Below are 24237 nucleotides of genomic sequence, written 5' to 3' on the forward strand. Positions count from 1 at the left end.
TTATTTTTGAGAGAGAGAGAGACAGAGACACAGCGTGAGTGGGGGAGGGGCAGAAAGAGAGGGAGAGAGAATCTAAAGTAAGCTCCAGGCTCTGAGTTGTCAGCACAGAGCCCCACGCAGGGCTCAAACACATGAACCGTGAGATCATGATGTGAGCCAAAGTCGGACGTGTAACCAACTGGCCGATTGGGCCACCCAGGCGCCCCTGAATAGATAATTCTTTACAAATGTATACATGTGCACACACATGTTGCACACTATCTAGAAGGCAGTTGAGAAAACGACTCTAATTTTATCACATTTAAGTAGCTGTGGCATTTGGTTGTGTTAGTTTTTCTTCTTGTTTTCATTCTATGGGCAGAGGTCATAGTAAAAGGAGTGGAGATCTTAGATTTATTTAGTCCTTAGATTGAATTCTGACTATCCCCACTCACTGGTGGTGTAGCATTGGGGAAATTACTTAATCTCTCTATGCCTCAGTTTTCTTATATCATAAAAACAAATGACTATTCTTGTATCAGTTTGCTATTGATGTATCATAAACCACCTCCAAAACTCAGTGGCTTAAAATAACAAGCATTTATTAGCTCCCAATTCTCCCCAGGCTCAGCTGTTTTGGGCATGGTTCATTCATGCCTTTATGGCCAATTGAGGGTTGGCTGGGAGCTGCTTTGCTGATCTTGCCTGGGCTGTCTCACCTGTCTGGGTGTTAGCTGCAGTGTCTCAACACTGGGCCATCTCTCACTCATCCTCCAACAAGATAGCCTGTGCTTGTGCTCATGGTGGCTGAGTGGAATGTGCCAGACCTCTTAAAAGTCTAGGCTCAGATCTGGCTCAATATCACTTCTGCTGCTTCTCTTGGCCAAAGCAAATTACAAGGCCAGCCTTGTGATTCAAGAGGGTGGAGAAACAGACTCCCCTACTTGATGGGAAGAGCTGCAGAGGCACATTGCCAGGGCTGTGGATATAAGGAGGGGAAGAATAGTGACCATTTTTGGAATCTCCCAGACTGTTACCCTGCATAGGTGGGAGAAGTCAATGAGAACATACTGAAGGGGCGAGTACGGTGTCTGATGCACATATGCTCAACACCTGTTAATGTCTCCCTTCCTACAACAGCAAGATCAGACACGAAGTAGATCACCCACAGCATGCTGCCATAAGAGGAGGTGATAGAAACAGAACAGATAAACTTTTTAATATATGCCTCAGCCTTACTTGTGTCTTTCCCAACTACCAAGTGTTTTTAAAAAAGATTTTCAAAAGAGCAAAATTACAGGCCTTACTTTTAGAAAAAGTAGGCAATGTGGTCTCTCTCCTGCTCGTCTTTCTTTTTCCCCCAAGAATACCCTCAGAATGATAGGACTTCACCTTCTCTTCTCTAGAGGAACAATGTGTTATTTTGGTTTGCCTTTGATCACCGGTGATTCACTTTAAAGGCAGCGCTGCTGGAAAAACGTAGAAAGTGGAGTTGCAATCAGAAAAATGACTATGTAAAAATGGCATCCTCTGACTTTCTGTCTTTGTGTCCCAGAATTTTTTTTGGTCACCTCGTCATTCCTTTGGCAGTTGAGAACCAGCCAGGCTGGGAAAGGGGGTCTGGCTCCTAATCCTGTGGCGTTTCTCATCCATATTCTGAGTTCTGCCAGGAGTTAGCTGGGGAATGTCTTCCTGGAGAATTTGCCAAGAAGACATTTGACCTAAAGATGACAATCAGATAAAGTAAGGTTTTTACTTACAGAATAGGCCAAAATGATGGATTAAGTTAAATTATCATTCTGGTAACTTCATAAAATATATCAAAAACCTGAAAATTATACATAGCTTTCACCACAGCTAGTCTAACTTTATCCTAAGGAAACAAGTGAGAAAGTTGTGTGTGTGTGTGTGTGTGTGTGTGTGTGTGTTTAAAATAAGTCTTTAATTTGGGATAATTTTAGATTTACAGAAAAGTTGTAAAGATAGTACAGAGCATTTCCATATACTTCTCACCCATTTTCTCCTCGTGTTAACACATTTTATCACCGTGGAACATTTGTCACAACTAGGAAACCAGCACTGGTATGTTACTATTAAGTAAACTCTAGACTTTATTTGGATTTCACCAGTTTTCCCATTAATGTCCTCTTTCTGTGCTAAGATCCAATGTAGGGCACCACATTACATTTATTGTCATGTCTCAATATCCTCCTGTCTGTGATAGTTTCTCAGTCTTCTCTCTGTCTCTCTCTTTCTTTTTTTAATGTTGACAGTTTTGAGGAGGACTGATAAGGTCGTTTATAGAATGTCCCTCAATTTGTGTTTGATATTTTTCTTATGATTAAAGTGGGGTTATGGATTTTTGGAAAGAATACCACAGAGGTACACTGTGTGGTGTTCTTGTCACATTACATCAGGGGTACGTGATATAAAAGCATGCTCATGGAAGCATTATATACAGTATTGAGAAATTGGAAACAAATGCCCCCAAACAGAGAATTAGTTTAGCATGTTTTGTTACATTCACGTATGGGGATAGTTCATAGCCATTATAAATTATGATATAGGTTAGTATTTTTAGATACTACCTACAAAAACATGTAGGCTGCAAAGCAGAATATATAGTAAGATTTAATTTAATAATTAAAAGTATCTTTATGTGTATGTGGTTTAGAAACTCTGTATAGTGCCTCACAAGAGCCATATGAGGAAGACACTTTCATTCTAGAATCTGGCCCTGAGGGCCTTGTGGCCTGGTCCACTCCTATTATGGGCATGTACCTTCCTCCCATAGGAGCCAGTGTCTTCTGCCATACAGAGGTCCACTCTGTGACTCAGGAAGCAGGTGGCCTTCCTGGGGCAACCTGCACATGTCAGAAGTTATCTTCGATCAGAAGGAGTACACGTTTGTCAAAGGTGTGATCTACACAATGGCCCTAGTGATGTTTCTTAGAATTATTGCAAGGAGTAAACAAGATAACACAACCGACAGCATAGATGAAAATATTTGGCCCAAAATGTAACTATTCATGGTGGCCAAACCTGAAGAATCATCAAGAAAACAGAAGCAGTGGGAAAGAAGTTCTTATGAGGGAAGGGATTCTGCTGAAGCTAATCCTGTTCTTCCTTTAAGTCTCCTTTGTGAACATTTGGAATCACTCTTCCAGAAATGACCCTCTGCATGTTGGTTGCCTGAGCTCATTGACCAGAGGTCTTGGTTTCCATTGATGTCAGTGGAAGCTGATCTTGTCTTTAGTCTATGGGATGAAAGTAAACTCCCATCCAGGGGCTCCTGTGGATTATGCCTGCCGGATTCACTTTCTGTTCTATGCTTTGCCCTGGATGATACAATCCTGAAGAACATCCTGAATGTTTTGTCAATCCCAGGACCTAGGCAGGTGTTTGGCACAGACTAGATGCTTGGAAAGTGTTTAATTAATGTAACTAACAAGATAAGTCCTCTATCCTGTTGAAGCCTCCTCACATCCTTTTGATCCCTCCTTTCTCTTTCTCCCTTTAAGAAGTTTCATGTGCTGTAACTGCCTCTGTTGTCCAAACTCTTAAAGCTGACCATTAAGAATGTAAATAGACTTTTGACCTCTGAGCCTTTCCCCCCCTTCCCCCTCCCCATCTCTGGAATGCTCTTCCCCCAGTCTGCATGTTCATTTCTTACTTGTTAGTGTTCAGCTTAAATGTTCTCTCTGTAGATAGAGGTGTTTTATTTATTTCTTTATTTCTTTATTTCTTTATTTTATGATCCTGTCTAAAGAAGCATTTCCCAGTTACCCCTGTCTCATCACCCTTTTACTTTGTTTTTACAATCTGTAGTAATTCTTCTTTTCCTTTCTCTCTCATTCTCCTCTCAGTACGACTGTCAATATCATTCTATCTTTTTCATTTACTGTCTCCCCAATTTGACTGACAGCTCCTTGAGGGCAGAGACCTTTCCTGTCCAGTCTATCCCTGTATCCTTAACCCCACAATAATGGTCAATACATATCTAGTGAATGAATTCAATGAAAAGACATCTTGTTCTGGGGTTTCCCCAACACTAGCATTTTCCCTCTCTAACCTGCCTCAATTTAACACTAATATTTGATCACCACTGCCTCCTCAACATTCTTCAATGTCTTCTCATGACCTCCTGCTGATTTATAAATGTTTAGATTTTCACAGAACAGATCCCAAAGCACATTTCTTGGTTTGCCCTTGGCTCATAAGTACTTATCTTTTACCAAGTAAGAACATTTTATTTTATTAATTTTTTTAATGTTTATTTATTTTTAAGAGAGAGAGAGAGAGAGAGAGACAGAACCTGAAGCAGGCTCCAGGCTCTGAGCTGTCAGCACAGAGCCTGACATGGGGCTTGAACACATGAACAGTGAGGTCTTGACCTGAGCCAAAGTTGGAGGCTTAACCGACTGAGCCACCCAGGTGCTCCAAGTAAGGACATTTAAAAATGACAAGACCTCACAAACAATGATAAGAATATAGTGACTAAGATTTAAATGAAAAAAAAAATGAAGAGATCATCTTAAAAATATAGCTGTTAAAAAAAACTTCTTGTTTTTCTCATTTCACCATGGGTTAAGAGAAATTCTGTAATCTCTTTCAAGATTTGGGAATAAGTGACTCATGGAATAAAATCAAATCTTCTTAAGTAAGTCTTACAGGACCCTTTGTACAGGCCCAGCCTACTTGTTTGCTCCAGTCTTTTCTCCTTTCTCCCTCTTTTTGCCCCAGATATAATGGATTATTCGGTTACTTTAGGTTCCTTGATCAGGCCATGCCTGCTCTTGACGTGGAGACCTTGTGTAATTTCCTTGTTTGGAAAGCCTTTTGCTCTAACCTGTCAGGTCAATTTCTATAGCTTATAAAGATAAATATCATTAGTCTTTTCTGTGGTGGAAGAAAAATCAAAACCATGATGAAAGTGATACCGAGGATGGAATGAGACCCTTGAAATAAGTAAGAATCTGATGACATTTATTCACCAGGAGAATTTCATTATGCAGGTGTGGCAAGAGCCAAATGGACTTGGATTTGAAACTCCTCTCTAAAACTAACTATGTAGATTTTGACAAGGTCTCAGTTTGTTAATGCAAACAAAACAAAACAAAAAAGATACTTACCTTGTTAGGTTGTCATGAGACTTAAATATGATAATGTTGTTAAACTATTCAGCCAATTTTCTTTAAATTTATTTTCTCTATTTTCTTTAAATCATTCAGCCAGTTGTTTTCTTTTTCTCTAGACATCTACCAACATCTTCAGGAAAATGCATAACTGTTCTTGAGCCAAACTATAAAATACAGGACAACTCTTTTGGGTATCATTAATGTCCCATTTCCTCCCTTATGTCCTATTTGGCATGTTGAAATGAATGATTAATAATTATCTTATTGTGGGTACATACATTGTTTTGTTTCTTTTAGCCAAGATCTTGTCCTCTATTCTGTCCAAAGTAAAGGAAACTGGGAAGAAATTTGTTTATCCAAAGTCATTAATAGAAAACTAACCATTTAACTCTCTGAAGGTACCTCAGTTAGACACAAAACTTGGCTGTTATAATATGCTGAAAATGATGGCTGGAATCAATTGGTAGTTTGATTTTTCTCATAATAAAATTGATGATAAGGTGGTTGCCTTCATGTTATTATCAAAGACCCAAGTTCCTTTTTCCTTCTGCTTAGCCTGCATTGGCAAATACTGCTGCTTCATAGTCACATGATGGCTGACCTACCTTCACCTTCAGGCAAAAGGAAGGGAAGGGTAAGTGGGTAAGGAAATAAAGGTACATGTCTATTGAGTCAGTCTGTTCTTCCCTTGGAAGACTATCATAGAAACTGTACTATAACTTCCACTGCCATCTCAACAGGTAGACCGGTGTTGCACAGCAAAACTTTCTGCAATGATGGAAATGTTCTGTATGTGACCTGAGATGACTAGCCTTTTATGACAATTAGCTTTTAAAATGTGGCTAGTGTGACAGGGAAGGAAACCATCAACAAAACAAAAAGGCAACCTATGGAATGGAAGAAGATATGTGCAAATGATATATCAAATAAGGGGTTAATATCCAAAATATATAAAAAATTTATGCAACTCAACACCAAAAAAAATCAATCTGATTAATAAAGGGGAGAAAAAAGGGTGCCTGGGTGGCTCAGTTGGTTAAACGTTTGACTTTGGCTCAGGTCATGATCTCACAATCTGTGAATTTGAGCCCCGTGTCAGGCTCTGTGCTGACAGGTCAGAGCCTGGAGCCTGCCGCAGATTCTGTGTCTTCCTCTCTCTCTATATCTCCCCCATTCTCTCTCTCTCTCTCTCTCTCTCTCTCTCTGTCTCTCAAATAAATTTAAAAAAGTGGGCAGAGGACATGAGTAGACATTTTTCCAAAGACATACAAATGGCCGGCCAACAGACACATGGAAAGATGCTCAATATCACTAATCATTAGGGAAATGTAAATCAAAACCACAATAAGATATCACCTTGCATATGCCAGAATGGCTAAAATGAAAGATAAGAAAGAACAAGTATTGGCAAGAATGTGGAGAAAAGACACCTTCATGCACTGTTTGTAGGAATGTAAACTTCATATGAAGTTTCCTCAAAAATAAAAAATAGACATATTATATGATTTAATATTTTTCCTGGGTATTTACCTAAATAAAACAAAAACATTAATTTGAAAAGATATGTGCACCCCTATGTTCATTGCAGCATTATTTACAGTAGCTAAGATATCGAAGTAACCTAAGTGTCCGTCAATAGAACAATGGATAAAGAAGATGTCACACACACACATGAATATTACACAGACATAAAAAAGGATAAGATCTTGCACTTTGTGACAACATGGATGGAGCTGGAGGGTATTATGCTATATGAAATAAGTCAGTCTGAAAAAAACTAATACCATATGATTTCACTCCTGTGGAATCTGAAAAACAAAACAAACAAGCAAAAAGCAAAATCAGATTTATAAATACACAGAATAAACCAATGGTTGCTGGAGGGAAGGGGCATAAGCGGATGGGCAAAATTGGTGAAGGGAGAGAGAGATACAGTCCCCTAATTATTGAATGAATAAGTCATGGGAATAAAAGGCACTGCGAAAGGAATATAGTCAGTGATATTATAATAGCGTATGGTATCATAGATGATAGGTACACATGTGGTGAGCATAGCATAATGTATAGAGAAGATGCTGAATGGCAATGTTGTACACCTGAAACTTATGTAGTATTGTGTGTCAACCATACTCAAATGAAAACAGAAAGAAAGAAAGAAAGAAAGAAAGAAAGAAAGAAAGAAAGAAAGAAAGATTAATTCTGTTGGACCTTGATTTGAGACAACCATCCTGTAGAACTGTAGGAAAATACATTTCTTGTTCTTTAAGCCCAAAATAATTTTTTACAATTTTGATAGAGAAAGAGGCAGAGAGAGAAGAGAGAATCCCAAGCAGGCTCCTCATTCACAGTGCGAAGCCTGATGCGGGGCTCGAACCCATGAACTGTGAGATCATGACCTGAGCCGAAGTCAAGAGTCGGATGCTTAACCAACTGAGCGACCCAAGCACCCCCAAAATAATTTTTTTCTAATGTGGCTAGTATGACTGGGGAAATGAATTTTTAGTTTCACTTTATTGTATTTTAAATGGATTTTAATAAATTTAAATTTAAGTAGCTACATGTGTCTGGTGGCTACCTTGTTAGTACAGGGCTGGACCTTTGTCACATGACTATCCTATCTGCAAGAAAGCCTGAGTAATGTGGGTTTTGGGCTGAGCACATTGGCCACCTCCCACGAAACTGTGCTTTTCTTAGTAAGGAAAAAACAAACAAACAAAAATTATCATAGGCTAGGCAAATAGCAGCCTCTTCAGCAGGGTGATAGATACACACTAACATTCCTTAGACCCATAGGAATGACCTCTTAATGGGTTTATCAGAAACATGGGTGGTGTGGTTGGGCAGACATTATGTGGCTAAAAAGCAGAATTCCAGAGCTCGAGTTCAGTTCAAATACTTTTCATAATGAGGAAACTAAGGCTTACAGAGGTGACTGAGAGGTCTAATTAAGAGTTAAATGGGATATCCTGCTTTGAAATAATAGCTGATTTAGTGTCCTTTAAAACACGACTTGTGGCAAAATGCAAAATCTCAGAAAATGATCTCTGCCTGTTTTTTGTTTTTGTTTTTTTTTTTTGTTTTTTTGTTTTTTTAATGCAATGAAGAAAGGCTAGAGGGATTTTGATGCCACCTATTGGCAGACAGAAGTATAAGGCACTCCTTCATTGCCTAGCTTGTGCCCTACTGATGGGTGTTGGAGGCACCAGGGTCACGCAGAGTGCCACCCATATAGAGGAAGCGCTGACAGTGGAAGATCTGGTCCCCGGTGAGCTTGGGACATGTGTTATCAGTTCTTTCTTGACCCTTAGCATCTTAGAAGGGTTTTCTTAGAGCTGTCCTTTCTGCTTTCCAGTAATACAACCTGTCTCAGGCACATACAGAAACACAGAGGAAGACCTATCAGTCACTTTTCAAAATCACATGAAAAAGAAAAAAAGAACACATTTTGAGCTATAAGTAACTCTGGGGTGGGGGGGGGGGGGGAAATGCAAGGTTTTTTATTTGATCCAAAGCCTCAAAAATAAATCCTGTTATTTCCAGCCATCCCTTTGACTAGTTGAGTATGTTACCATCCTACAGCTTGAAAGAAAAAAAGAAAACAGAAATTCAATTTCAAAACAAAATGCTCACCCTGACTCACTCAGGGATGGATCCAGGGTTTTTCATGCAGGGCATTGACTCCCTGCCTGTTTTTCCCCTTCATCATCTGCTACCCTTAAAAAATGGTATCAACTGCATTGGTAAGAATCCACATTTCTTCCCTTTTGTTCTCTGGCTCCATTCCAGCATTTCCCTTGTCACACTGATGGGTGGAGTGCCTTTCATACTGGCATAGGACAGTGAGCGGATGTCTCCCCTTATGTTATCAAACAGAGACCTGGCGAGTGAATCTACTCAGAGCTGGAGCCTCCTTCGCGGCTTGGGAACACCAGTGGCGCCCTGACTCTGTAGCTTGGATTTAGATCATTTGGACTATGGCTGTAGAACCCAGCAGCTCCGAATCCATGAAAAGGAGAGTTGGAAGGAGGTGAGTGATACAAATAAGGGGATGTTGATGTCACAATTGTTGAAGGGACTCCAGCTGGTGAGCAACTTGCTGTGGAGACAGTAACTGCAACCATAGTTCATTAGCTGGTTATCTATCTTCATTTGTAGAGACGAGCTGTTGATTTTATGAGAGGTGGGAGTAAATTCTGCTTTATGTGCCCTGTGAAGAGTCTTTTTGAAATTACCTTCAGTGTCATGCCTTGAGAAAAAAAATATCCAAGTTTCTGGAAAAAAAGCTGCACGTGTGTTCTGCACACTGGTTTGCGGGCGACTGTTTGTTTCTAATTAGGGAGCTGCAGCCTGCTGGCAGAGGAAACCGTATTTGTCATAAGTTGTGGCATTGCATTTAGTTTGTGTGTCTCTGCTTTTAACATAGGGGCCAGAGATGATGGTACTGGATTCTTCCCTGTGGGTTCTGACTCTATTCTGCTCCATGGTTCATGTGTTCAGCCATTCTTACTTGTCCCTTCAGAGCCTGCTTCTGTTAATATTCCCTGTTCTCTCATTAACTAGTTGTGTTCCCTAGTCTGGTCTTCCTGACCATTCAAATGCCAGGTTTCTTGTAGATATCATAAAACCTACCTGGCAGGTTGTTCAGAAAACTCGATGGGATGGCCAATAGAGTGCCTAACAGATTGTCTGGAAATAGTACATGCTCAGTACATCTTAATGTCTTTCCTCTCACCTGTAAGAGTTTTGTGTTAAATGATCTCTAAAGTATTTTTTTAATTTAATTTGACAAATGTGTACTGACCACCTGCTAAGTGATGGACATCGAACCAGGCATCGGGGTCACAATCACAAAGAAGACAACAAAACAGACTATCATCTGCCTTCATGGGACTTAAATTTCAGGGAACAAAATCAACATGCAAAGAAATGCATGAGGACTTTCCTTTTTCTTCCCTTCACCTTTGCAAGATCAATTCAGTTCAAATTTCGAGTTCATAACTGAGGCTTTTTTTTTCTTTAAATGTGTATTTATGGGGCGCCTGGGTGGCGTAGTCGGTTAAGCGTCCGACTTCAGCCAGGTCACGATCTCGCGGTCCGTGAGTTCGAGCCCCGCGTCGGGCTCTGGGCTGATGGCTCGGAGCCTGGAGCCTGTTTCGGATTCTGTGTCTCCCTCTCTCTCTGCCCCTCCCCCGTTCATGCTCTGTCTCTCTCTGTCCCAAAAATAAATAAAAAACGTTGAAAAAAAAATTAAAAAAAAAAAAAAAATAAAAATAAAAAATAAATGTGTATTTATTTTTGAGAGAGAGAGAGGAAGTGCAGGGGAGGGGCAGAGAGAGAGAGGGAGACAGAGGGTCCATACCAGGCTCTGCACTGAGAGTAGAGAGGCCGATGCGGGGCTCGAACTCAGGAACTGTGAGATCATGACCTGAGCTGAAGTACGAAGCTTAACCGACTGAGCCACCCAGGTGCCATGAGGCTACTTAATTAAACCTGAAAGAAATATTTTCTGGGGCACCTGGGTGGCTCAGTCAGTTAAGCGTCTGACTTCGGCTCAGGTCATGATCTCAGGGTTTGTGGGTTCAAGCTCCACGTCAGGCTCTGTGCTAACAACAGCTCAGAGCCTGGAACTTGCTTCTGTGCTAACAGCTCAGAGTCTAGAACTTGCTTCGGATTCGTGTCTCCCTCATTGGGAGACAATGACCCTCCCCGGCTCATTGTCTATCTCTCAAACATAAACATTAAAAAAAAGAGAGAAATATTTTCTGACTTAATATTTTTACACTTAATGAACATAGGCTGATTTTTGCCTGCTCGGCATCCGTCCCCTCCATGCCTGGTAGGAAGATCCTGAAACTACATTGGAGAACCATCCCAATGTTTTACTCTCAGTTGATGGGGATCAGTTTGTGCTCTGCTCTGGCTCTGGGAGTACTAAAGAGCACACTGAATGCTCCCAGATGTTGTGGAAGGCCTGGTGCTTCAGTGCAATCCCATATCCCAGGGCATATCGATGGGCTGACATGTAGCCACATGACCCAAGTTTTTCAAATCAAAGTCAATCAAAGGAGCTTCAGTGTGCAGGCAAGCTCCCTAAGATCCTGGGGTCAAGGTTTAGTGTTATCCCAGTTCAGAAGGTCTTGAGAGCCAAGCTGAAGGAAGAAATTTATTATTGTATTATTATTATTATTATTGTCATCCTTCTGAAGGTTCTTCCCCTGCCTCTCAAAGATCTTCCTAATTGCCTCTATAGAACCATTAGTGGGGCACCTGCTCCTTATTGTATTATTTTGCCTTCACTGCCCTTTGAAATCGAGAACTCAGGGGTTGGTCAAAAGTTCCTGGCTGATAACCTCTTTACATGAAGAGGGGTCTTCCACTCCTATCTCCCCTTATTCCTGTCCATATTCTATTGTAACATCCTTCATGTCATCCCAATGTCAGAGACAGCATCTTCTGACCCTGGGTTGCATTCTGAAGTCCAATTTGTGATTCTGACAATACTTGAGAGATATGGCATGGCAATATGCTGACAGAATAGTTGTCTGGTTTATCTGCTGTTGCAGAAACAATCAGATACAATGCACAGTGTGTCCTTCCATTGCTCATTCATCTGAATTTGACTTTGAATAAGTTTTGGAACAGGAAAGCCATACTGGCTTCCTCAAGTGCTTCGTAACATGTGGCAGTGGTTACCCCTTACATAAGACAGCATGTTTATATCTATTTTTAAATACAGTACTAAGTATTTCTGTATCTTATACTTATTTGTGAGATGGATGTATTCAGGAAGATATGTGATGAAGAAAAGTCTCCTCCAGTCAATTATTCATGCATTCATTTACTAAAAAATAAATATTACCCTCCTACCATATGCCGGGCACTTTTGTGAGCCCCTGAAGATACAGAGGTGAGCAATCTCTTCATCTCTGGTGGCGGTTGAGCATCCATCCAAGAAGTTTTCTTGAATGTGTGCAAAAAGAACTATCACTCCCACCCTCTCCCAGATATTAGCGCTTTACTCTGCAATGGAGATGAGGTCTGAGCCCTTGGGAGAACTCAATTATGGTCCCCAGGAGTCGGGCGTGAGCGACACAGCCCAGCGGGCAGCGGGACCTTGGGCGCGGCGGGCCGGTGCGGCGCGCCCCCCGCCCAGTGCCAGCGCTGGGCGGGGCCGCGGACTCGCGTTCCCCGGCCAAGGGCTCGCCTCCGCCGGAACCCCCCAGGGGGCGCTCGCGCCGAGGTTTCCCAACTAGTATCTCGCCGGTTGCCGGGAGCATGGGTTTCGTCAGAAGGTGGAAATCTCTCTGAGAAGCTGCCATCTATCTCCCCGCCACCCTCGCGTCCCCGTCTCTTCCTCCCTCCCTTCCTCCCGTCTCCTCTCTGTTCCCTCCCGCTTCCACCCGTACCTTCCCCTCGACTCTCTGAGTTAACTGGGAGCTCAGCCTCCACCCCCAACATTCCCACCCATTCCCCAGTCCCCATCTCCAAGGATGGAGTCGGGGTTTCCGGAGAGACCAAACTCCCCTCTCTGCATCTTTTCCGTCCGCTGTTGCTAAACTGGCCTCAGAGGACGAGGAGGGAGAGCGTCCGACTCCCCTCACACCACCACCAACTACACCACCAACCACCTCCACTCCAAAGCCGGATTCTGTCTGCGTCCTAGGGGTGGGACACACCTTGTCCCGGACTCGATTCTCTTCCTACTCTTCGACGTTGACACCTCCAGGTAAGTAGACACCAACTCTGTCATTCCTGTGTTCTTGGGGCGCTAGGAAGGCAAAGTCCTTCGGGGCTGCTGCGTAGCAAGACCAACTTTTGAGACGCCCCGGGTTTCGCTCAGAGTGGCTTGTTTATCATCGCTGTTGTTGTTTCAAGACGCAGCTACAAGCCGTCTTCCATCCAAGGGAACTTTCATCCCTTGCATCTCCCCTCCGCTCGCCGGGTGGGGTGGGGCGCGCGGGGTCGGGAGCAACCCTACGGAGGGGACCGCAGCGCACCCGCTGGGGAGCGGGTCCTGGAAGTCCTGGAGTGGGGAGGACATGGCTGTTTTAGAAATCGGGGAGAGGGCCGGGAGCAGAGTCCTGGCTGAAGTTGCAGCTTCCCCTTTGACTGTGAGACAGCTGTGGGAAACTGTATCGGTGGCCAGTGGCTTGACCTAGCTGCTGTTGGATTTAGCCTCTCAACTCCCCCCCCCCCGCCCCAGTAGGTCCCAATAATATGTAATTGTGGTCGAGGCTCTCCAGCTAAAAACTAATCAGTAGGCTTGCAAGTCCCTCGATTCAGCCAAGTCCCTCCACTCTCCTTCTAATGTTAGATAAAGGGGGGGGGGGGGTGGTAGTAGGGGGAGGAGGCCAGGGGTGGGACCGGAGGGACTACCAAAGCGCTAGCCACGGCAGACCAAAGAGATTGGGACCCCTTGTGTATCACAGAAGCTCGTGGATTGTTAGGGCGGAATCCAGGGAGACAATTCGGAGGCGGTCCACGCCAAGTCAAGTGAGTGTTGATGACCATGCAGTGGGGAGCTGGCTGAACACCTAGAAATACTCTTAGGAGGATGCACTCCTCCCTAAGAAATACTCCTTAGGAAGATGCACTCCTTCCTCTTGAGGAAAGAGGCTCGGCTTTAAGGCTCCAGGTCCCATCCAGCTCTCCAGATCCGACCGCGCCCCCCCCCCCCCCCCGACGTCGTTGCAAGACTGGCTTCCAGTCCCAGAACTTGCCAGGCTCCAGGAGACATCGCCGACTGCAGCGATGATCCATGGTGCACGAGTTTAGGAAATGCATGTCGTGGGGGTTCAGGAGGTGGAGGAAAGAAAGGTGAGCAGAGTAGTGAGGGTGAGGGAGTAGGGAGGAGTGAGTGTCCAGGGAAACTTTGCGAGAGAAATATCTGGAGAGAACCCCCACCCCCCACACACTGACCCACTTGATGCTACAGGATTTCGGTGCCTTTTGGGAAGAGATACATCTGTTCCATTGCACCTGTGCTCAGAACTATGCAAAACCAACCTCTCGTCCTCTTGTTTCTTTTTGTTGCTTTGCCAGGGATTTTTGAAGCACTGCTCTTGATTGTTCTTGGCTCACGTGGTTTTCGTTTTCCTAAACAGCATTTTTGAGCTGTCCAAGGTGTTTAAAGTGTTCTTGAACTGAGACTGAAGTCTAGTCTTAATGGAAAAACTGTCTTAAGTTCAAATGAAATATCCTTTTCTCTCTATTCCTTCCTTCGACTGCCCTCTTAATCCCTATTCTCAAAGGTGTTTGTAGATTTTTTTTTTTTTTTTTTTTTTTGGCTTTAGGTCAAAACAACCCCTCCCCCCAGAAAAATCAACTGTCCTGGAGCACAGGTGTTTCGAATCCATGGCAATGTTTTGTAGTTAGTATACACTGGTTAAACTGCATAGCACATCCCCCCAAGAGCCAAAGGCCAGCAAGAATTTTACTTCTTTTATGTGATGCCCTTCAAGTTTAGGAAGGTCCCGTTTCTTTTTTATTACTCAGCAGATAAGACCGAGCTCAGGACGGCTATTGCTGTGATTAGATAACTTCTGATGTTTTCATTTCCCTTACTAAGCTGCCATTCCCAGGTTAAATTAGTTTTATTGGCCTGTCTATTTTAAAGAAAGACTGGCAGAGTTGCTCTAGCAGATCAGGGGGCTGAGCTCAGAGTAGGTCAAAAGTATTCACATGTAGGGAAGTGGATAAAAATAGGAGGGTTGGCAAATACAGATAGGACACCTGTGTTAATGTGCATACTAATGAAGGCCAGAATCTCCTCGTTTATCTCTGATGGAAAGATTCTGACAGCTTCACAAGATCAAACTCAAATCACATCAAAACTAGGTGATTTCCCCTGAGCATTACATAAAAGGAAGTATCAGTCCATAGCAGGAGCGGATGTTGAATCCTAGACAGTTTTGAATGGTTGGGTGAGAAGAACTTGCCTATAATGTAATCAAAGGTCTACTCATGTAATACTATGTGAGAACTCTCATGGCCATCAAATCTATACCTTTCCTGTGAGTGGTCAGCCTCATTTTTAATTTTCCAGACACACTTCCAGTGGAATTTATTGGAAACAGGCCCAGATGGGGTCTAGTGAGTTTCCCAGCATGAGACAACCACTTTACTGGAGCTTCTAAGTATTTCTTTAAAAATAGCAGCTCTGAGGGGCGCCTGGGTGGCGCAGTCGGTTAAGCGTCCGACTTCAGCCAGGTCACGATCTCGCGGTCCGTGAGTTCGAGCCCCGCGTCAGGCTCTGTGCTGACAGCTCGGAGCCTGGAGCCTGTTTCCGATTCTGTGTCTCCCTCTCTCTCTGCCCCTCCCCCGTTCATGCTCTGTCTCTCTCTCTCTGTCTCAAAAATAAATAAAAAAACGTTGAAAAAAAAAAAAAATAGCAGCTCTGAGGTTTGTGCATTGTATTTTAATTGTACTTAAAAGACTTCCAGTTTATCTCTAGGTCTTTGGTAGCAACATGGCATTTTGCTTGAATTATTGATTTTTTTTAGGGGAATCCTGCATTTAGAGGTTTTAATTAAAAGGTATCTTGTATTAAAGTGTTTCTTGATCTGCATGTGGATTTCTGATTAAAACATACCTCTTTCCATTTAGTAGAAAGCAAAGGTGTTATCTGTTTCCAGAGAAGATTTATGTAGTATTCAAAAATATATATACATATGAGCTTGATTCTTCCTATCACCAGATGATTTGAGTCCACCATGACTGAAAACCTTAAGATTATGCTGACTATAAAAAATAACCACAGAAAAAAAAGTGGGTTAATAGTGAAATCTTTGTTCTCACCTGTGTTTGAATCTTTTGGTATCCAACTGAATGTTTTCATATGGTTTGCACCAAGCCTTTTTTTCTGAAGTATAACACTCTGGATCATTATGGCCACTTTTATTCACATAAAAGACTTTTCCATTTGGAAGTAAACATGTTGAACGTGAATAGTCAATGTGTGTGTCATTAATGCCCCACACTTACATGGGGATCTGAATCCAGAACAAAGAGTGAGAAGAGTGCTTTGATGGCCTCAACCTGCTAGATTGGGAAAAAGCTCTACACTAATTAAGAAAGTCACTTCATGAGTCTTTGTATTTTTAATCAGAGATATGGCCAGAAGATCTGTATTTCATGCATTTTAAAGAAGAAAAAGGCTAAATTTGTTCTCTGTATTTGATCTTTCCATTTTTGTCTTGTTAATATTTTAAAACAAAACAAAAACCCCTTTGGATCATACGGTCACCCAAAGTCATATTGCCTTGGCAACGGTAGTAAGTACACCGGAGTCACAAAATATCAAGACAGGAAATTTAAAATGCATTTAAAATAAAAATGTCACGTGGTTCAGCCCTATCCTATAGTGCATTAGCACTGACCTTCCAGCATATAATAATAGAGTTGCATTTGAATCTGCCTTTCTCCTGACTGCACGTAGACAGTAAATAACAGATTACAGGACTTTAAGGTTTTTTTTTAGGATGTCCTAAAAATTCTATAATGGTTTTTCTTTTGAGGGAAGCGTGTTATGAAAATAAGTGGGTTGGAGTTACAAATCCATTTTTTGGATGAGGTGTTTATGTGGAGGTTGGTGGTAAGTCTGAAATCAAGCTTAATCAATGGATCAGGCATGATGTGCTGTCTTCTGCATGATATCGGAAGTAGACAGTATGTAGTCAGGCCTCAGCACTCAGTTCAGTCAGGGGATATCTACTAACACTTGTGGCTGCAGTATAAAAACGTCATAGTGCCTACATATACTTTTAGTCTTTTCTGTACTAGAAATCTCATTTACGTGGGAGCTTTCTGTTTAGTCTATGAATTACTAAATATATATGATATATAGTATATGTTTTTTCTAAGCTGGCAAATCCCAAAAAGTTCTTTCTTTGGCTGTTGTATTTTTTGGAAAGTCTCTTGAGAACCACTAGCTTTTAGATCAGTAAATATTGAAGGCCTGAAGGCAAGTGTTGGAAAGTTGAAGAAAGTGGTAAGGAAGGCTTATTTGGGAAGGTTCGTTCCAGTCCTATGACTTTGTACACTCCGAGGGGTGAGGGAACCAACTGAGGGTTGGCCTGTGGTGGGTTTATTTCTCAACTTGGACAACAACTGTTTCTCTTTGAATCTATGACTCTCGAACTGGAAGAGAGCTTGGGGATAATCTGTTGACTCTAGCTGTTTATTTTGACAGATGTGGAAACTAAACCTTGGAGAGCTGACTTGTTCAAGGTCAGGGGACTCACTCAACAACCCTCCTGATTATTCCTTTCTCTCTATATAGACTTGAGTTCCCTGGAGATAATGACTGTAGTGGCGCCAGTGTCTGGTGCCATGTGCACTGATAATCTTTACTGAGTTGGAGATGGTGGGGTGGGGGGCTCCCAACTCCATTGCAGTATTTGGAAGAGCAGGCTTGGGACTTACTACTTTGCTCTCTATTGGAGTCAGTGCAATATTTACCCAATAGATGTGATTAAATTTGTACAAAATCATTGTCTGCAGCCATCTCTGTTAATGTACATGTTTTGTGAAGAATTGTTCATGCACAGTCTTAGGTTTTCTACTTTAAATGTCATAACTGAATCAATAAAGTAAACAAAGAGATTTTATGAGTGTTTATAGTTCCAGGAACTCACAGGGGAATCTTTTTTTCCTGTTTTAAATTAAAGGTCCATTCAAAAAGAACACATTCTAAAATGTTTTTCTATCATTGGCTCAACATAATATTTCTAACTTTGTACTTCTTATTACTTAGAAAACTAGAAACATTTCTCCTTGGAAACATCAAGGGAAAAATACAGTATTTCTGGTTAAGCCTAGAAATCTTCTCAAGTTTAAGGTGTATTGACTAAAAGACCTTCCTTACCCAAAAGATTCCAAACCTCTGCAGGTCAGTTCATTGAGCTTTGAGGGAGAGGAGGAACAAAATTAGGCTAGCAGGGGTCCAAGGTGAAGGCAGCCCCCAGTAGCTGTTGAGGCAAGGGGGAAGGGCGGGAGAGAGTTGGCATTAGAGTGGACGGACGCTAGAGGGCGCCGGAGCACCGGCAGAGCCTACCTCCTGGGACCATGAACCCGACTTCTAGGCTCGGGGATGGGGTTTGACTGAACCTCAAAGATGTGCTCAGGTATGAAATACTGGTTTCCCCCGTGCCTCTGACTCTCCAGTCCACATTGCATCACTTCAGGGAGAAGACAAAGGATTTTGCCTTCAGAATCCAGTAGGGCACTTCCAGTGCCTGCTTGGGTTGCCCAGTGACTGGACAGCATGCCAGCTCTTTGGATTCAGGCTGTCTGGAGTCTGACTGCCCTCTGTTTCCTGACACCAGGACCTTTTGCCAGTAGAAGAACTCTGGGCTCAGAAAAACTTCGTTTAAATATGGGGCTTATAGTTTTCAAGCTGCAGACAGAGTGCACCTGCATGAGTGTTAGCGTCTGCAAATGGGACTAGTGGTGGTTGGTGAATGTTGGAATGTTTAAAACGGTCCAGTATTTTAGCTGGCAGGAAAATGCCAGTTCCTGCGTCCCTTCTCTTAAGAGTTCTCCCAAAACTTCATCCTTTCTTTTCCATCTGAGCTTCCTTCTGTTTCCACACCCCCACCCCCTCAGCAGAAGGGTCTCATTTATCCATCTGTTGAATAATAATTGATCACATCCTTTATGCCAAAACCTGTGCTAGGCACTGGGAATAAGTGTGATGTTCACATTTTTGGAAGTGCAGGCTTGAGGGGTAGACAGGTGCGTGAGAACAGGCATTAAAACCTGTGGAGGTAAGTGTAAGGAGAGAGATGAACAAATGATGTGGGTTAAGAGATAAGAGAGTCATTTGCTTTGTCTCAGAGAACCTGGGGAATGGTCCCTCAAGTCCTTTACACTCAGGTGTTTTTTCTTCTCCCTATGTATCAAGAAACGTGGTCTGGAGGGTGATTCTGAGTGAGAGGAAGGATCAGGGTTGGGATGTGGGGCGATCTCCCTTAGTGTGAGCTTAGGTTTGTGTGTATGTTTAACAGAGGTTCTTAAATCCAGTCAGCTCACACCACTGCCCTGTGGATTTTAACCGCATCTATATCATAAGATAAATGACTATATAGTAGACTTAATCCATTTAAACAGCAAAATGATTTTTTTTAATATATGAAATTTATTGTCAAATTGGTTTCCATACAACACCCAGTGCTCATCCCAAAAGGTGCCCTCCTCAATACCCATCACCCACCCTCCCCTCCCTCCCACCCCCCATCAACCCTCAGTTTGTTCTCAGTTTTTAACAGTCTCTTAGGAAACGGTAGAAGTATAACAGCAACAACAAGAAACTGACCACTTAATGTGGGTCTGGAACAATCTAAATAAGGATTCTATTTTTAAAATATTAAAAGATGTGTTCAATATAAATATCAGTAAAAAAGAAAAATTATACCGGAAGGAGAATGGTTAAAAGAAATGTTTTATCATTATCCTTAAAGTGACAGAAAAGCTTTTAAGTTATTTGGAGACCCTGGGGGCCCAGGGAACCTGATTGATGTCTTTGTTATATTTTGTACAGTTATTTTAACAAGTAACTGAGAGACAAAAATTTCAGTGACAAAATGGAAAAGTCAAGGAGGTTTATATGTGAGATCTTGTTGATATGAAACCAGGGATGGGCACTTTGGGCCATGTGTGTTAATCTTATCTGCTAGGTAGATCTCTAAGCTGCTAGAATCCATGGTTGGAATTCTGTGACTTCACTGACTGTGAATCGTATTGGGAGGAAAGTCCTGATAAGAGGAAAATGGTAGAAATAGTTGGTTTGGTGCAGGCAGAGCAGAGTGAGCAGCTAATAATATTAAATTACAGCTCATGGCCTGATTGAATTTTATAGAGACAGGAAAGAAAATGCTTCTTATGGAATCAAAGAATGTAAGAACTAGACAATCCTGTAAAATTAGGCTCACCCCTTTCCATTGTTTTGGATGAGGAAACAGAGGCCCAGCAAGGTGAAATCACTCACACAAGCTGTATGGAGACTGAGTTAGAGCAAGACAGAAGTTTCTGCATCCTTTGTCCTGGCCCATGCTATACTCATCCTTCCTCCCCACTTCGTGCTTCAGGAGAGAGCAGCCCCCCCGCCCCTGTCTTGTTCATGGCTGAACCCCGAACAGCACCAGCCATCTAGCCATTGCTCAAAAAATTTTGGTTGACTACGTGAACGATGTTATTTCCTTCTTCCTCACTCTTATTTAGGAATGTGCCAAGAAATCACTAGGTTGCAATGCAATTTGGTAAAGACAAATATTTGCCGAGTTTTGTTATGATATGGGCTTAAGCTTTGAAGGTAAGCAGACTTGGTTCAAATTCTGGCTTTGCCACTCAATAGCTGTTTGGCTTTGGGAAAATTACTCAATGTCTTTGAGCCTTATTTCCTTGGGGATAAAGCTATATAAAGTAGCAGAGGACCTGCATCACAGGTATGTACTAAGTGTTAGTTTTTCTTAGTCTCCCATTCCTCCTTTCTTCCCAGAGAAGATTTAAAGGAGAATACAGTACTTTTTCCAAAGTGATTTTAATTTATTTCAGATAGTACACATTTATTTTGCATAAAAAGTAAAATTATTTCACTGTGTAAGCATAAACACGTATATAATCACTACAAATGAGTATTCTGTGGGTTAGATATTATTAGTCACATTTTATAAATAATTGAGTCAATGCCAAAGCACTAGCAACAGAGGGGGACTGAAATCTAGGGGGCTCCCACTCCAATTCCAAAGCTGGGTATTTTTTTCAAATTCGTGTTTCGTATGATCTTTGTTTCTTACCTATCCTTCCACAGCTGCTTCTCTCAAGAAGGCTCACATCCTCTTCTTCACGTGTCCTCATGGCCTGGCTGTACCCACTCCCCTGGCGGATTACAAGCTTTTCGGGGTAGCAGCTGTGTAGTGCACTTCTTATGATAACTCCAGAGTGCCTAGAACCTTCTGGTACACAGATAACTCTCTCCGTCACCCTGTGTGTGTGCCCACCCCCTTAGCATGTATCCTGCATCTAGGCCAAGTTTGTGGGTCTTTACACTGCACATTGAACTTGCTCAAAATCAACCCTACAGCGTCTCTCATTAAAAATACTCTTGGGGCGTCTGGGTGCGCCGGTTAAGTCAGTTAAGTGTCCGACTTCAGCTCAGGTCATGATCTCACAGCTCGTGAGTTCGAACCCTGCACAGGCCTCTGTGCTGACTGCTCAGAGCCTGGAGCCTGCCTGCTTCGGATTCTGTCTCCCTCTCTCTCTGCCCCCTTCCTTGCACTCTGTCTCTCTCTCCTTCAAAAATAAACACTAAAAAAAATTAGAAAAAAATACTCTTACTATATTTTGATCGTTCTGTATTGTGTAATCTAAATTAACATTTGAGGTTTTACAGATCTACTATAGACATCACCTATGTAATACAATATATGTTGCACTTGAACAACTTATGGGATTTATTTTGAAGATTATTTTGACTGTGTATGGGTTTTATTTCACTCATTGAATCATAGCCCCTACCTAAAATGTGCTCCATTATATTTACAAGGCTACACTCTGTGCTGTATATAGGTAGGTAGAATTATTAGTGAAAAGCATGAATTTTTAGCCAGGGATTCCTGGGTTTGAATCCCAGCTCTGCTTAATCTCTTGAAGTTCAATTTCCACAGATGTAAAATGAATAATGATAGTGCCTATGCCCAAGGATAACTGTGAGCCTTGAAAGATATAGTGCACATCTGTGGCATCCGAACTGCCCATCAGATTTCAGGCACATGGAAATTGCTCAAACTGTAACTAATATTGGCTGGTGGCACCCCTCAAACTTGGGAGCTTGTGAGTAATTACCCTAATGGTAGTGGTTTGCTGTATTGCAAAGGGGTTGTGAAAAATAGGAGTGTGTTTATGAAAGTATGATAGAAATCGGCAATAAAATGTGTGCTTTCCACAGCTACTGACGTAACCACTTACCTTTCTCCCTTCCCTCTTCTCTGTTTCTACCCACGAATTTTATGCCTAGACACAAAGATGACTCAAGGGGTATGCTGGGGTTTCTCTAAGATAAAACTTCTCTGTTCCTGCTGGTTCCAGCTTTATTTCTGATGCAAAGTATGTTTAGCACTGGCCCCCAGATACACAGCTAGAATACAAAATCAATCACTCTGCCCTGCAAGGTCCAGCAACAGACATTTATTGTATTTGACTTTATGTATCTTCCACCTTTGTTCAAATAAGATTCTAGACAGCAAGCAATAGACAACATATTGGGGGTTCTCTGCTATCAAAGTCCAAAATGCTGCTAGCATAAAATACTCTTTTCAGAGAGACCCAATGCAGGTCTTAAAGCCAAGTTTCTCACACTTGAGGACAAATCAGAATCTCCTGGAAAACTTGTTACAACACAGATAGATGTCTTCTGGCCCCCACCAGCTTCCAATTCAGTGGGTCTAGTGTTAGAGCCAATTAATTTGTATCTCTGACAATTTCCCAGGTGATGTTGATGCTGCTGGTTTGGGGACCACACTTTGAGAACCAAGTCTTAAATATTTCCTTTATTTAGACAAACTGTGAACTTTCTATCTTGTGTGGTAAAACCGAGAACAGCGTTAGTGGTGAAGAAAGGGATCTGACATTTACTGAGCAACTATGACATTTGCCATGTGTCAGGTACCTCAGCGGGCACTTTATGCATATTGTCCTATTTAATCCTCATAACTGTCCAGCCAATCAAGTCATAATTATTTATTGAGACCCTATCATGTATCATGCTAGGCTCTGAGATATGGGGTGAGCCTACAGACATAATCCTGACTTTCTGGATATTATGTTTCAGCAGGGAAACTTGTTTGAGCAGATAATTATAAGGGTGGCTAGTCTGATGTATAGAGTATAGAAGACCAGAGAAGCTGAGTAACTTGGCTAAGGTTACACAGCCAATGGGAGAGGGCACAAAACAAACTTGAAAATCATTTTACTTTAAAATATCTATTCTTTCCACTAAACCAGAGGTTCTTAGACTTTTTGGTCTCAGGGCTCCTTTATACCCTCAAAAATTATTAAAGATCCCAAAAGAGCTTTTGTTTAGGCTAAATCTATCCACATGTACTATATTGGAAATTAAAGGGGTTCACCTTCTGAGAACAGCTGCACTAGACCATGCTGCAAATAGTGCCATTTTTCTTAGATTCTCAACCCTAATTTGTTTTGATGACTTTTGTAGCCAGCAAAGATGAGACTCGTCACATCTCCTCCTATACTTGTATTTTTTTAAATATGGAAACCTCTCTTAAGCCTTAGCCTGTATTTCTAGTGATGGCAACTTCCTAAAGAAAAGGCTGATCTGCTTTGGAACTGCGTTCTTACATTTTTATGTGTGTAAGTATGTATGTGTATGTGCATTTATGATAAGGAAAAGCCAACAGTTAAACTATCTATCCCAGAACAAACTGAGATGTGGTGGCTTTATTATTCCTCGAAGGATCTCTGTCCCAGTCAAGGGCATTTAGAAAGATACGGTCTGTGAATGTTTGTGGCATGTATTGCCTTCAGGGTTCCTCAGGGCACATGCCACCAAAAGAGAAGTCCAAGGAAGCAAGCTGAGGGCTCACTCCTGCTAACTCCTCACAGTGGGAGGAAGAGATGATCGATTAGATTCTAGTGCTGTGGCTTTTCTGTGTAATGTTGGCAGCTGAGTTGTGTTTAATTGTGGGCTAATGACTGATTCCATCATTTTTATTCATTACCTAACGGGAAAGAGGAGTCCTAGTAGATACTTTCCTTTGGTGTTTAATGGTCCATGGTTGTTCAGACTTGGATGCCATGGTTGACTCTTAATGTTTTATGGCATCGTTAAATTTTACTGAGTAAAATCAACCAAATCAGAGCTGACGTAACTCAGTGTGGTTCTCAACTGATGATCAGTGAATTCAAATCTCCTTTTATTTTTCACAGAAACCAATGAACTCTAAGGGAGATTCTGCAGCAGAGTTAGGGCAGTGATTTAGATGTAGCAGATCCTTGGATGATAAATTGGAAAGAGGGTGTCTTCCGGTCCTTTGACTGTTATATCTTTTTGACAGCAAACATCTGGATCACTGGTTCACAGAGAAACTTTAAAAATGTTTAT

The 24237-nt window shown here is 42.0% G+C and overlaps 1 protein-coding gene across 2 annotated transcripts in view; it reads left to right on the plus strand.

The window, feature by feature from the left end:
- Positions 1 to 8922: 8922 nt before the first annotated feature.
- Positions 8923 to 24237, plus strand: part of CPNE4 (copine 4) — a 493123-nt gene continuing 477808 nt past the window's right edge. Inside the window, exon 1 of one of the 2 annotated variants that reach the window (XM_078432340.2) lies at positions 8923 to 9144. In XM_078432340.2, the coding sequence (XP_078288466.1) occupies positions 9092 to 9144 (53 nt within the window). In that variant the 5' untranslated portion in view covers positions 8923 to 9091. Of the gene's footprint in view, positions 9145 to 12349; positions 12844 to 24237 lie in introns of those variants that run through there. The other variant, XM_060638666.3, reaches the window with a different exon arrangement.

Source organism: Panthera onca, chromosome C2 (genome assembly GCF_046562875.1).
Source record: "Panthera onca isolate mPanOnc1 chromosome C2, mPanOnc1 haplotype 2, whole genome shotgun sequence".
Classification (NCBI taxonomy): Eukaryota; Metazoa; Chordata; class Mammalia; order Carnivora; family Felidae; genus Panthera; species Panthera onca.